At 33.8% G+C, this 15,626-nt stretch overlaps 1 protein-coding gene across 2 annotated transcripts; it reads right to left on the bottom strand.

The window, feature by feature from the left end:
• Window positions 1-4,739: 4,739 nt before the first annotated feature.
• Window positions 4,740-10,518, bottom strand: LOC106667244 (cAMP-regulated phosphoprotein 19). 2 transcript variants are annotated; one of them, XM_014395084.2, is made up of 4 exons: window positions 10,304-10,518; window positions 10,053-10,124; window positions 5,273-5,392; window positions 4,740-5,192 (listed from the first exon to the last, which is right to left on the bottom strand). In XM_014395084.2, exons 2-4 carry the CDS (start codon window positions 10,122-10,124, stop codon window positions 4,992-4,994), a joined length of 393 nt encoding a protein of 130 aa, XP_014250570.1. In that variant the 5' UTR covers window positions 10,304-10,518; the 3' UTR covers window positions 4,740-4,991. The 2 variants fall into 2 exon arrangements, with proteins under 2 accessions (XP_014250570.1, XP_024081026.1); XM_024225258.1 differs by lacking the exon at window positions 10,304-10,518 and adding an exon at window positions 10,199-10,282.
• Between the last annotated feature and the right edge of the window lie 5,108 nt (window positions 10,519-15,626).

Raw genomic sequence — 15,626 nt, 5'->3', positions numbered from 1 at the left:
AAAATTATTTCTGTTTTCAATAAAAATGTATTGATAAAAATATACCTAAAAGAAAAAATCATATTTTTGTTATATTCTTTTTTAATTGTTAACATAAATCGGTTTTAAGCTGGGAATCGACTTGATATCCCATATAGGATTTTTTATGGAAAATTCAATGGAAGATTTCAGGAAAATTTAATCAACAATACATGAATTATTTTATTTCACGCCTATTGCCATCTTCCGTGTCATTTTCTAATCGCATCTTCCCATAATTTCTCGGTTTTTCTGTTTTCCGCAGTCCTATAGCGTAGTAAAGTTTGCCAAACAATTGAAACGAAACTGGAATAAAATAATAAATACTCTGGAAGCATTTCTAATTCAATGCATGGATTAAATCGAAACAAAAAGGTAAGAAATCACCCAAAACAATTTTTACTTTCAGTTTTCTTCTTCTTAAAATTTTTTGATCAATTTTAATATAAACCTCTAATTTATCAGCTAGTCGATTAATTTTATTAGTGTGGTTGACGTTTAAGACAAAACAAGACACTTCTGCAACACTGATGAGTCTTGCGGGCTTAGTATAGTGTCCCGTTTAATCCTCCCTCTACAGTCGCAATTTGTCCGGTTTTTTAATGTTTTCTCTCTCTTTTTTTTTTTTTCTGTTTTTAAAGACACCTTATTGGTCAAGCCTTAATTCTGTACAGTATCAGTGGTACAACCTGGCTCCATCTGAGCGAAGCTCTCGAAAACCGTGGCATAGTGGCAGTCCCCGGCTCGGAAACGGAGCATCACAGATTTCTTGCAGCTAATACTTTTGAACATAACATTGTGGCATTGATTGAGGACAGGTCAGTTTCTAGTCACCATCAACACCTTCAAGATCATTGGAGATCCTTTCATCTCAGAGTCCGGGGAAGTACTCCTCAATCCAGCCCAAGACTGATTAGCACCCAGGACCCTGGACAGGCATCGCCATAATGAATCACTGCCACTCCACCAGCATGATACGCCAGTAGAGGAAACAAGAATTACCAGAATGTGAAATTACATTTGATCTATTAGTTGGATGTCTGTTAAGAAGTTAAAAATTGTGTTTTTTGATGTTGAATATTGCTTATTGAATGAATTGGAGGTCTTTGAGGATTTTGTGGAGCGGTGGAGAGGACACATAGGTTTAGAAATTTTTTCAAGGAGGAATTTTATGGGTGAGCCGAGAATGGCAAATTCGATGCCGGGTTAGAAAGGTTTCTTCCTTTCAACGCCTGGAAGAGGATTCCCATTTTTTTACTCCATTGTCTTGACAATTTTTTTATTTTGTAAGAATATCCTGGATGTCTGGATTTAAGGAGTTGTTCTTTAGTGTGATGAGTGCTAAAAAAGAGTCTGAAGAGATTATTAGGATGTTACGGATGACATAAATGATGTTAATGTCTTGTGAATGTTGATATTAGCTTACTCTTATGTTCATTAGAAGAAATGAACAGTTGAGAGAAAATGTCAATATGTTAATAATTAGTTCTAATTTCTGTGGAGTTACCCAGTCACCCCACTTGGTAAAACATCTTTAATTATCTTTCTCACTACAAATAATAATTTAGAAAAGTTTTTGTTTGTTGGCATTGACTCTGAAAACACATCGGATTAGTAAAACAGCCTGAGGCTGCTCTAGGCTGTTTGAAGCAAACGGAATTGTAGGTATAGGTTCAAGTGGGGATAAACCACATTGGCCAAATCAAACGTTTTGTTTGCTTCAGTCTTCTCCAAGCACAGTCAGTCATTGCCAAGTTTTTGTCCTAGTACCAAACTTCTATCTTTCAAGAGATGACCGGCTGCTGCTATTGACAAGGTTGCTGACCCAATGATTCATTTTCTGCTGTCCAGAACAACACCAAAAGGGACAGAAAATTCTTTTTAAAGGTGTAATTTTAGATATTGTCAAAGGCGAGGGAATGAAAATTTAAACAGACAGTTTTAAATGAACTATGCAACATGCAATAAATGTGTGTCCCTTTCTAATAGTTCAATGTATAGCACCAGTCAGAAGCCATGCTGCTAATTAATTACGGTGCCAATATATCAAAATATTGTGGGTACAAAAATATATAACATTGTAATTTATCACATAATCAGCCAAACAAAACAAGTTTAAACTAATATGGTTCAAATTACTACACATGTGTAATGGTCTGATGTTCCAGTCATATTCAGTCACAATCATTTTATTTTGGTTGGTTTCAACCAAATTGATTAATCCAGTCTGTTTTGGGCCTTTTCCCCCTTCGTCATTTGGAGTTGTAGAGATCTCTTTAGTACTTAAATTTTGTCTATTGTGCTAAAGGATTTCCTGGAAGACTACCATTTTTTATGAGGTAGAGAATTCTCAGTGGTATGGTAAGATCTGCATGGTTCAACATGGCTTTTCCGGCTACCATTGATTCCAGCCCCCACTTGGTCACAAATGCCAGATCCACTATTTGCATGTATTATTGTATGTAATTATTTATACTTTTTATCTGTGGTCTTGATTGAGATGAAAAAGCTAGTGTCACAAGCAGGATTCAAACCCATGACCTGCTCTAACCACTTAAGCTATGTGACTTTTGCCATGAATGTAAGTGACTAATATGGTAGCACAAGGAAAAAAAGAGTAAAAGCTACCAGTAAAATATCTTAACAGACCTTCCTTCACCCAGGGTTACACATGTTTAGTTATTTCATTAAAAAAATCAATAAATAATTTGGTTAGGTCAGTCTCATTGGAAAACTTTAGGCCCCTAAATATAAGATTACAACGCCGAGAATCAACTGGCAAAGCATGCTCTTTTTACACAAAAAGAAAGGGCATAAAGAATTCCAATGTGCTATTTTTGCAAGAATCCTGTATCTTTTACAACCCGCAAGAATAAACGGTTGTAATTTTCAGAGCAAAAAGAAATGTGATGGAAATGTTCGAGAAAAAATTTTTTTGCATTTGTATGAAGTGACTACATGTTCTGATATTAGTGTGCTAATTTAATTTTAATAGATCAAAGTTGAAAAAATGTGGGTTTTTTTCTGATAACATTAAGTCAAAATAAAAAATTGGCTGGAGTAACCAAGTTACATTATAAAAGTTATTACATTAGATTATAAAAGTTGGTAAAGTATGTATTAAAAATTTAAAAAAAAATTCTAATTTTCATGATACGCAATTAACATATTTACAGATTAGAAGTAAAGGAAAAATATTTTAGTTCAGAAGTTTTCTTATATTGCCTCTGTGAACAGATATTTGCTATTAGAGGGCACCTCCAATGGAACATATAATTCCTGTATTAAACAGTATATTTTACAATTGTAAAGATAAAAGTAGAAGATCTAGGAGCATGAAACTGTAAATGAAAGGCCAGCATTAAAATTACAGTATGAGATTACGTTTAAGGGGTGACAAAATTGAAATTTGGTCATTGCTGATCATTTTAGTCTGCCTATCCTCGCTGGGTTGATCTGTGAGATGCATTTCACCATAGTCACACTCAATAATGTGAATTATCAGTCTGGCAAACCAACCCAGTGAGGACAGGCAGTCCAGAATAGTTGGTAACGATATATCAGATTAAAATGACAAAGTGTTTTGGGATAGTTTTGCCATAAAAGAGAATTACCGCAATAGACAGAAGTTAACCTATACCTGTTCATCCCTGACCAATTGTCCATCCTTACTGGTTTTGTCCGTAAAACAAATTTCAGCACACTATCTTCTGTGGATGGTCTGTACTCAGTGAAAAACGTCTAACAAAACCACCCAGAACAGGGAAATTAGAATGACCTCAGATTTTCAAGCTAAAGATAAATATAATGGTTTCCATCATTTCCATCTACTTTCCTTAATTTAACAACAAATTTTTACAACACATTCAATGACAACTTTTTATTAAGGTAGTCTGCCTTATGTTTTAGTGATCAATGATGATAATTACAACACAATCCATTCGTCAATTATATGAACCATGTTTGTTGGTTTGTTTCACTACCCCTTGCCATCATCATCCATATAATTTTGTACATCCGACCTCCCGGAACTTCTCAAGTTTTTACTGATGAATTCCTCGATCATCTGCAGTCCTTAAGCGAAGTCAATTCTTTCCCATTGATACAGTTTTGCAGAACCTGGATTAAATGAAAATCTGAATGGGAAATGTCAGGCATGGGTAGGACAATGGGGTAGTTCATCCCAGGTGGGCACCAAAAATTTCCAGCATGTGTGCAGACCCGAGCGCAAGCATTATCATAGTGGAAAACAAATCCCTTGTGATTAACCAATGCCAGTAAGGGAAGTTGGGACCAAATTCAGGGTCGTTGAGATCCGATCCCGCCCCAGACCTTCCACTGATAAGTACATGTGTTAATTTCTTTCAATTGTGGCCTAGTCTACTAGTCTGACGCCTTAACCACTCGGCTACCATGGCCCTGTTTTTCCCTTACTGTAGTTATAACAAAAACGTGAATGACAAAAATGCCCTATTTCTCCTCAATTTTAAACTAGCAAAACATCATTTAAAAATCCGATAAATAATAAACCATTTTCAGAGTATAAATAATAATTTAAAAAAAACACAACAGGGATACAATTGAATTACAATACAAGCAAATAATTTTTTCCCAGGTTTTGTCATCAAATATGTCGATAGACAACATATTTGACATATCATGTGATGGTAATTGTGAGTATTTAATTAGAGGTAAAGAATGTGAAATAAAATACATAAAAGTGTGATTTTTAAAGTTTTATTACATAAAGGACAACATTCTTAAATTTGCATTTACAACAATAAATTACTCATACATATTTCTAGAGTAATTGTGGACCACTCCCACAGAAAACAAACTCACAACATGAAAGAAAACGCATAACTGTTGAATTACTTTTTTAAAACATCCTTAATTGGAAACTGTCATGACCCAAATGATAATTTTGAATGATTTCTTAGCAACGTATACCTCCAATCTGCATCACAAAACTATCATGGAGTCGAGTTAGGTGGTGAAATTGACGGATGAAATTTAGGCTGAATTATTGAAGTTTTACGAACTGGTACACTTTCGGGTGTAGGAATAGTTTCACCGGTGCCAAAACTAAATATATTGGACTGAAGCGCTTGTTTCTTTGATGTGGGAATATTTTGTCGAGCCATCTGGTAGTCCCCGGAATCAAAATATTTTTGCTTGAAAAATAAAACATAGAAATTATTAATCCTCGTTTAAAGAGAAAAAATTGACAAAAAAACAATGCCATTTTCCATACCCCTTTAGCTAATTTCTTTTGTAAAAATGCAGAATGCCCGCCAAGGCCTCCACCCACAGCCTGAGGAAATTTCGCCTTCAATTTAGCCTCTTCATTTTTTTCAATTTCAGAAGACGTCAACTGAAAGAAAACATTACTTACAAGAAACAATGTAGATACGAGAGGGAAGGATGGAGGTGAAAAAAACACAATCGGATTTTCCTCATACTCATTACATTTGATCCTTATATATTACATTGCACAATCCATCAATTTTGTAACCCAAAATTAAATAAAGATCATAAACATTTTAATTGTATTAATAACTCAATAGTCAACAGTTTTCTACCATTGTGTAATGTTTATGTCTTAAAATTGCATTAGTGTGTCATAATTAATAATTAACATGTAAATTTATATTTGAATAAATATAAGCTTTTTTAAAATAAAAAACTATGTTTCATTTGTTATAAATGGCCTACTTCTCTTATCAACAGTATAAAAGCCTTATGCTTCGACTAATACTACTAAATAATAAAAATGGTTTCCCAAATTGCTGATAACGCCTTCAACCATTAAAATTTTGATTTAGAGAAAGGGAGTAGGAATACCACCAAATACGTGAATTGTGCTAAGACATAACAGTATGTATTTGGGACACCTGTTGCGATTTTTGGAGGAAACAGAACTGTTTTATTATTCATAGTAGTTCACAGATATCTGGATGATGCTGCTAAGGATGGGACGTCCCCACACCAGCATTCTGAGGGTTCATATAACCTCAAAGTTGATATACCCTTGTTGGAAAGGGGAAAAAAACTGAAGTTTTGAAGAAGAAAATATATACATATTACTAGTAATAAGTTTTTCAGGTCTATAATGGAGCTTGATTCATGTTAAGTTGATCAGCATAGTAATTTTTAGTTATTTTGTCCATGAATATGCAAAAAAATAATATCAAACGATAATTTGCTCCCTTCTTCTAATCATGTACCTTTTCTCACTTCTATGGCTACTTTGATTCACATGCACTAAGTCATTTCGGGTACATTAACTCAATAACACATATATAGAAAACCTTTATGACGCAAGAAAATCGCCAATTAATTAAGGTTTTTAGTTGAGATAAAAAAAGTCAATGGCACGAGCGGGGTTCGAACCCACGATCTTCGGCTTGATACGCCGCTTTTATCTCAACTAAAAACCTTAATTAATTGTAAGATATTAATTGGTCAAGCTAGTGAATAAAATCACCAATCTTTGCCTTAGTATATTTCACACACAAGCCAAAATGGGGACTTGATTATCAACAGAACTTGAAATCTGCACTGAATGTCAAACACAAGTATGTGGTGCTCGGCAACAATGACTTCATGGTAAGTATTGCTAAAATTCACTTCTAGTGCTACAATCCAGGAATGTTGAATTTTATACACATCTTATAACACATCAAAAAAACCTAGTTATAAAAAGAGCTTTAGTAATGTAAGCTGTGTGGTCGTATAACAGAAAAGACCCCAATTTTGTTTCAAATAAAGTATTTGCTCTTTCTGTATACATATGTATTTGCAACCATCACAGCAAAAATATTATATGAGCTATACAGCTTACATTCTTTACTGACTGCCCACTGCAAGTTGTATTAGAAGTTGACACAACCTTTGAAGCTTTGCTAGAGGCAGAAATAGGGGGTGTTTTTGCTATTATTTTGTGAGTGCTACTTTTTCTTTTTTGTGGCCTCACAGAATGCCGTTTGTTTAGTTCTGAACCCACCTCACTGTATTTCTTTATGATGTTTCTAACCGGCCTGAAACTCACATCATGTGGATTTGCAATTTCTCAATAACTCAATCCAATTTAACAACACGAATGTAACGACCCACAATGCTCTCTTACTTTAGTCTAATTATTACCACTGAATTGGTCAGAAAATAATTTAGAATAACCATGTTCATCTTTGTGTATATTTCAAATTGAAAGGATTACATTGGGTTGTCCAGAAAATAATACTGGTTTTCATGTTTCCTTCCAATTACCCGTCTATATAATAAACTGTTTACTGTTTTTAATCCTTTTCCAAATGAAAATGTTTGTTGACCTCAGTAGTAGCATTTTGTTACTTGGTAATAATTCAGTGTTTACTAAGATGTAAATGCGTGATTTTCATGTAATTTCATTTTACGTGTTTAAACTGGTCAGAACAGTGCCCAAATGGCCAGAAAAATCTAGTCTTAATAAAGTCTGGGATGATGGCAGTGAGAGTGAGAGCATTCTTCAGAGATGGTTTAAAAAAATTTTGAGAGGGAGACTTTAACCTTGAAGACAAAGAAGGTCATGGAAAGATTTCTACCCTAGATGATGTTGTTCTGCGAGGTTTGGTTGAAGAAAATCCAAGAACGACTGTTCTGGAACTTGTTGAGAATCTTTCGGTTAGCAAATCGACTATGACTGTCCACCTTAAGGCAATTGGAAAGGCGAAAAAGCTCAAAAGTTGGGTTCCTTATGCATTAAATGGCCACCAAAAAAATCATCGTTACAAAGTAAGTGCAACATTTCTTTGATGAAATATTAGCAAACCTTTTCTGGATAGAATTGTTATTTGTGATGAAAAATGGATTCTCTACGATAACAGCAGACATTCTGTAGCACCATATTTTCCAAAGCCCGTAACTCATAAAAAACATGATAGTGATTCTTTGGTGGGCTTCATTTGGGCTGATTTATTACAGTTTATTGAATCCTTGGCGAAACTATCAATACCGAAATGTACTGCTCTCAAATTGAAGCAATGCACCAGAAATTGGCATTATTGAGACCATCTTTCTTTTTTTTTACTTTGGTATCAAAAATGTATACAGCCATAATAGTACTGACCAATTTACTTTTTAACATCACAAACTATATCTTCACTGAAACATCACACAAAAAGTCGTTAATAATTTTACACACACTGGGATTTCTGAGAGACAGCAAGAGCTCTCCATTCCACCGGTTGGATGTCTATCCCTCCCTTCTGCGAACCCACGTAGAATTATTTTCTGACTAAGGTATATTTGTGACAGTGAACATTGTGTGTTTAAGGTCCTCCTTTACTCAGCACGTCTCACAATTGGGGTGGTGTTTCCTACCAATCATATGAAAGTACGCAGCAAAAATGCTGTGGTTACTTCTTAATGTCGTATGGTGTTTTTTTCTCCATGTCCAAACCATGATTTTATTGTCATGAGAGGAAGAAGTGTCTTATAACCATTCCCTTGTCTGAAGATGTATATACTGTTTGCCATTCTTTTTGGTGTTTCGTTTCTAAAAGTTTAAAAAGATCTATATAGAGAATCTGTATGTTTCCAGTGTTGCAAAACTGTGTAGCATCATATTTACCCAGTGTGTCAGCTTTCTCATTACCCCCAAATACACCCTCTTTTTTATAATAGATAAAGTATAGATGATCTTTTTAATGTCACCTATGATTTAATTTTTGATAGTTGCGGATGTATTTTGCAAACATTGTATAGCAGCAGTTCTTCTGTTATTTTTAGCCCTTCTTGGGTTAATAGAAATGATGAAGGTAGAACTCCATCATTCATGATGAGCGAAAAGCTCGAAATCCGGATCGTTGGAAAACAACTTACTGTGAGTAGAAACTGTTGTTTTAAAAGGACTTTTTGGATTATGTCACAGAGAGTTGAGCTCCTCGTTACGCTTAAGGCTTTTCACCAGACCCCAAAGTTTTTTCAAGGACTCCTATGGTGTATCTTACAGGCTGTGGCTTTTCTTCTCTCAGGATTTGGAATCTCAGCCTATATAGGCCTTCGCACCAACAGAGGACGTGTTCCGCTGTTTCTTCTCTTTGTGGGCAATATCTGCCCAGTCTTTTTTCACTCCAAATCTTTACATATGCCTGCGAAGTCGTATAAACATCCTTTATAGTTTTGAGATTGAAGAAAAAAACAGGCGTGAACCTAGGCTTTTTTGATTTTTCACCCATTTGTAGATCAAAACATTTTGTCCAAGACAAAGTAGACAAAAAATAAAAGTTTAGGTCACTGGGGTTTTCCATAAAAAAGAAAGGAAAAAACTCCATTAACATAAAAAAATATATAGGGGGAACAAAAGTTAAACTCACACTGCACAAATCAGGAAAATCAGCACTTATGCTAAACCGGCATTCAGTCCATCGGGTTTGTTGAACCACTCACACACATTTCGACATTGCGCCATCAGCACTTGAGTGATTTTATTCAAAAGTTTTAAAAGGCCCAAAGAGCAAGTGTACGAATTTTTTTTCAACCCAACACATACAGGAGAATGAAAAAACAGGCCAATTAACAGCCCGTTAAGTCAAAAAATCCCAAAGAGAGACAGAAGAAAACGAATGTCGGTACAACCAATTGACAGTCTTTTATCAGAGAAATCTCAAGTGTGCAATCCTAATCTAATACTGTCTGTGTAACAAATCGTCAGTTTTATTTTAAAATGAAACAAAAAATCAATTATAATTTCATATTAAAGCAAATCGACGAACAAAGCACTTTTGAAATATAGATCGGAATTTAAATTAAACTATTTTAATATAGTCGATCGATAGAAATGTTTTTTAAAAGATTTGTTTAATTTATTTTACATTGTGTCACACGAGCTAAGAAGCTGACTTTCGTGTTTTAAACTTTGAAAATAAGTCTCTGATCCCGCTGGGCCGAAAAAAGGTGACCGGACTTTCGACGCAAAAAGGTCTCAAAAGCGGGTCTGATAAAAGCTTCAAAGCAATCAAAGTGACAAAATTGAAAAAATAAAATAAATATACCTCTTGTTTGGGAACATCCTCTTTCGCCTGTTCCGCCGTATCCTCTTGGCATTTATCCGTCTCGGTCTCCATCTAATAAGAAAACAACGAAGAAGATTGAAATATAAATAAAGGATTGAAACGAAAGGGTTAATAAAAATGTGTACTTTTTTAAAGCTTCCCTCTAAAAAACAAGCGTGAAACAAGGTTAAGAGGCAGCTGTAAAGGATTTCAACCGGACACGATGGTAAATATTTACAAAATCGCCTCACCTTTTTATTCGGCCTGGCTCTTCGAAACGAAACAAAGACGGATTATTTGAAAATTTTCAACCTCGACGGCTCGTCTGGGTCGACTTTGTTTAGGGCCTTCTGTTATTTTCAGTCAGACGTGAATCGTGATTTGATTTGCGAGGCCATACGGATATCGATACATAAAAGCATATTTTTTCAATCCAAGAACAATTCGTACACAATCAACTGTCACTGAAGGGGAGAAGAAATACCTGGCAATGTTCGATCCGAGATGATATCGATACTGCCAACCGGTACGATTTTGCCTCCACTCACCAGACGTCAAGCACTCCAGATGAGCATTGATAAAAAAATTTTAAAACTCCTCGCATTCTGAAAAAAAAACTTCATTGAATGCTCAAAATTCAAGATAAAAAGCCAGCCTGTTTTATGCCCGAAAGCTATTATTCCACATAAAAACATTCAGGAACGATACGTTAGTTTGAATTTCGAGCTGTTGGACTTTCCCCCCTTAAATTGTCCCTGGTACTTAAATCGTGACCTAATTTCTCTTGAATATTGAGAAATACCTGGCAATGTTCGATCCGAGATGATATCGATACTGTCAACCGGTACAGGTACGATTTTGCCACCACTCACCAGTCAAGTACTCCAGATGAGCATTGACAAAAATTATTTCAAAACTCTCGCATTCTTAAAAAAGAAGAAAAGAAAACTTCTTTAATGCGAAAAAGTTAAGGTTAATAAACTAGCCTGTTTTATGTCCGAAAGCTATCGTTCCACATTAAAACATTCGTTAATTTGAATTTCGAGCTGTTGTACTTTCCCCCCTTAAATTGTCCCTGGTACTTAAATCGTGGCCTAATTTCTCTTGAATATTGAGAAATACCTGGCAATGTTCGATCCGAGATGATATCGATACTGTCAACCGGTACAGGTACGATTTTCCCACCATTCACCTGTCTTCAAGTTGATGAGCACTGACAAAAATATACTACAAAATTATTTCAAAACGCCTCGAATTCTTAAAAAAAGAAAACTTCTTTCAATGCAAAAAAATCAAAATATAAACAAGCCTGTTTTACGTCCGAAAGCTATTATTCCACATAAAAACATTCAGTAACGATACGTTAATTTGAATTTCTAGCTGTTGAACTCCCCCCCTTAAATTGTCCCTGGTCCTTCAATCATAGCCAAATTTCTCTTAAGTATTTTTTAACCCAAGTTTAAAGAAACAAAAAATCCTGGCCGTAATAAAATTCCTCCTTTTGTATTAAAATTACATTATATTATTATTATTATGTAGATAGGTAGATACATAGAAAAAAGTTTTATATGCTTATAGATAGATGCATAAGAAAAATGATAATATGCTTGTCAAAATTCAATGAACAAAAAAAACTCCTATGACATGGTTTTTCAACCGTCTGCCTTTGTTATAAACCTTACAAGAAAAATAAAATAAAAATTATAGTAAATAATAGAATATTAATCAATAAACTTATAATAAATACTGCAACTAAAAAACTGTTGCAATTGGTAGTCACTTAAATAAACCTTCCTATTTTGACCGTTAAGAATGTGTACAGTTTTTCAAATTAAATTCACCATTTTGCAAGCGAAATTCACCCTTTTTAAAATTAAATTCCTTTTCCAAATTCACATATTACAAAATCAAAATTCACACTTTTGCGAATCAAATTCAATCCTTTTATAAATTAAATTAACCCTTTTGCAAATCAAATTCAACTTTTTTGCAAATTCACACTTTTGCAAACTAAATTCTCATTTTTTCACATAAAATTCACACTTTTTCCAATCAAATTAACTGTTTTTCAAAATCAAATTAACTCTTTTGTAAATCAAATTCACACTTTTGCAAATTAAATTCGCACTTCTGTAAATGAAATTCACTCTTTTGTCACTCAAATTCAAAGTTTTTCAAAATTAAATTAACTTTTTTGCAAATCAAATTCGCAATTTTGCTAGTGAAATTCAATCTTTTGGAAATTAAATTCACTCTTCTTCTTCTCTTGCTAATCAAATTCACCCTTTTGCAAATTGAATTCACCTTTTTGCAAATTAAATTCATTGTTTTGCGAACTAAATTCACCAACTTTTTTGTCCAAGATTATGAACAGTCAAAGGAATCTCCCATTGAAAAAACAAAACGCTATACTCCCTTCAATCTGTTTTTCATTCTTAACGTTCTACTAAAAATAACTGAGGTTATTTATAGAAAAATTAATCAAAATAACTGTGCTATTATTGTTTCATTTTATTTCAAAAATGCTTTTAGGTCAGTGTGTAAAATTGTTTTGTTGTATTTAGATAATCAAATACAGGCTGTATGATGTGTAGGTTTGTCTATCAATATGTGTCCCTTAGGGCTCTATCCTGGGCCATTTGTTGTTTTCACTGTTCATTATGACATCTCAACTGGCCATTTGTTCTCTTAACTGTTCAAAATACTATATTTTTCTGATAATTTTCTATTTTATATGCTATGCTCTCCTGTTCAATTGATTCAATATATACACAAAAATTATCAAAAAGCTTACTTAAATTTCAAATTGAGTGTAAATAATCAAATATGTGATTAATATTAATTCATTAAAGTCATGAACTATTTTTTTTTAATTGTGTGGAAATTTCTGGTTTAACTCTATTTTGCTGGGTTAAGATGTAATTTCCTTCAGATGTTCACTTTCAATTACTTTTTACTGAATTCCTAGCTACAAGGTATTAAGGGCAATGAATTGACAAATGCAGCTGCCAATTAGCACAAAGAACTTATAGGCATGGGTACATCATACTTTTAACTTAAAATATAAACATTTGTTATTTTCTACTTTTTTCACTTGCCTTCAACACATTTTTTCCTGATTAATAAGGAAAAATAGTAACTGAACTTTCAAAATAACACAAATTGAAGTATTCCTTCGATATTACACTAAAACTAAAAAATAAATGAACCTCTTTATAAAGTTTATTTAACATTCACATACATAAGCTTTTCTCATTGTGTTATACACATTATTTCTTAAGATGTAAAATATTTTTTGTTATATGAGAGAACATTATAACATTTTACATTACACTTTGAACAGTTATTTATTGCATCTCATAATGTTTCTATAATATACACCTACTGAAAGGTAATTTAAAACAGTTATACACGGTTGAATTAATGTACATCAGTTTATTTATCCTTGTTTAAATTATGAATTATGTACAATCGTTTGTAAGTTATCTTTAAAATGACTAAGAAGCAACTTTACTTTCTATACCACATCTGAAAAGTGTTCATTCTTTTCACTTTTTTCTGCAGTTGGAGTACACCGTACAACAAGGCTTCGGCAGTCGGCGGACAACCTACAACAATCCAACATATTTTTCATAAATCTCATATCAAAATAATTACATACAGCGTTGTTGCAAGTTAATCATCGATGATCATTCATCATCAACATTCGATTCAATGGGATTGTATACTAGGACACAGCCATGCAAAAAAGTTCATAAAAAGACCTATAAACTAAACTTAGGGCGTGTTAGGACTAGAATGACAGGACTGCTGACCGGACTCTGCAGATTACTATAGGGTCAGAGTAGCAGACAGGATTCAGGAAGAAGAAACCTTTGCAGGCTGAGATTCCTACTCCTGGGAGAAGAAAAGTTAAGCCTGAAGGATCTTGTGATCTGACTAGCTTTAGCCAATGATGGAGACTGCACAACAATCCAATATTGGTCACAGTGGACTGTCATAACGAGATTGACTCCTAGTAAGCAAAGCTGAACTGACCAGGATGATCTGACACAAATAATCAAGAGAAATTATAGTACAATAAAAGTGACGAGTAATGAGATTTAAAAAAAAAAAAACTAGTTCTAAGGATGTTAAAGAATTAAAATTAATGAGATGGCTACTAAATAGCTTCGTAGTTTTTATTTTATTTCACCATCTTCTCAATGGGTTGAAAAACTATGAATGGTGTGGCAACTCCATTTTCTCTACTATATCTGTTGGTTTGGATTGAGCCCAAAAGTAGTTAATAATGTGGATTTTCTATTTAATACTGGCCACTGTTATATGGGAAATTTAGGCGTCAATCACTCCCTGGACCTGCTCTCAGTTCTATTTAGTTACAGACTCGGTGAGGTAATTTTGTTTACACATTATTGTTTTTAATTTTTTGCATTTCATATTGTTCGAGCGACCACCAGCACAATACATGACACATTCTATACAATACAATTGGTTGAATGTGTTGTTCTGAATAAGGCAACAAAATACAGAATCCCTTTCTTACAAAAATAATGTAATTCCTGTATTAAAGAAGGACTGGCTTAATGTCTAACTACCTACCTGTTGGGTGTTGTGGATGAAGGGTTCAACCACTTTACAATACATTTTTTCATACTATTTTACATTAAAAAATCATTGGCTATACCAGAATTCAAACCTACCACCACTAGAGCATGGCAAAAACAAGTCGGACACCCTAACTGATAAAAAGGTTATTAGGGTATAATATTTGTGAACTCCAAAATATCATTTAGCCTAAATTATCAAACTTTACTTTTACTTGAAAATGAACAAATAAAAACAATAAACAATTAAAAAATAAATTTAAAAACTTCCACCTCACAATTAAGAGTTAACTTGATTGGACTAGAAGTGGATTCCATCAAATAAAATAGTTATGCCCCACTCAGGATAAATTGTCTTGCATAGAGGATTCGATAGAAAAGTGAAGTCAATAGTAAACAACATTCAATTTAAATTAATGAAATAGCAATTAATTACCTGGAACATAGATGTCCACTGGTATAATTCTATCACAGCCTCTCACTACAGAGTATGAATAATGATAATAACCTCCTCCATTTGCACAACTGCCCATGGAAATAACCCACCTCGGTTCTGGCATCTATAAACAAATGAATTTAAGCATGCCAAAAAACATGTTATTTTAATTGGGTACATACTTGGTCATAAACTTTTCTGAGAGCTGGTGCCATTTTGTTTGTCAAAGTGCCAGCTACAATAATGACATCAGCCTGTCTTGGAGAAGCTCGGAAAACTACCCCGTATCGATCCATGTCATACCTTGGTGCAGCTATGTGCATCATTTCAACAGCACAACATGCCAATCCGAAAGTCAACGGCCAAATGGAACCCTGCAAAAAAATGTATCGAATTAAAATAAAAAACACATTTTGCTATTGAGGAAGTTTTTAAAACTACCTTTCTACCCCAATTTATCAAATCGTCCAATCTGGCCATTGCAAATTCTGCCAAATTGGATGTATTTTGATGCGGAGAATATGGCCTGAC

Source organism: Cimex lectularius, unplaced genomic scaffold (assembly GCF_000648675.2).
Source record: "Cimex lectularius strain Harlan isolate CLEC.00 unplaced genomic scaffold, Clec_2.1 scaffold27, whole genome shotgun sequence".
NCBI classification, from domain to species: domain Eukaryota; kingdom Metazoa; phylum Arthropoda; class Insecta; order Hemiptera; family Cimicidae; genus Cimex; species Cimex lectularius.
This window is presented reverse-complemented; position numbering and strand designations above follow the sequence as displayed.

Excerpts from the sequence above, each read along its gene's own strand:
- LOC106667244 (XM_014395084.2), bottom strand. The coding sequence starts at position 10,124 with ATGGAGACCGAGACGGATAAATGCCAAGAGGATACGGCGGAACAGGCG. Across the intron at positions 5,393-10,052 it reads AGGATGTTCCCAAACAAGAG|TTGACGTCTTCTGAAATTGA; the intron begins GTATATTTATTT and ends GTTTTCTTTCAG. Across the intron at positions 5,193-5,272 it reads AAAAGAAATTAGCTAAAGGG|CAAAAATATTTTGATTCCGG; the intron begins GTATGGAAAATG and ends TTATTTTTCAAG.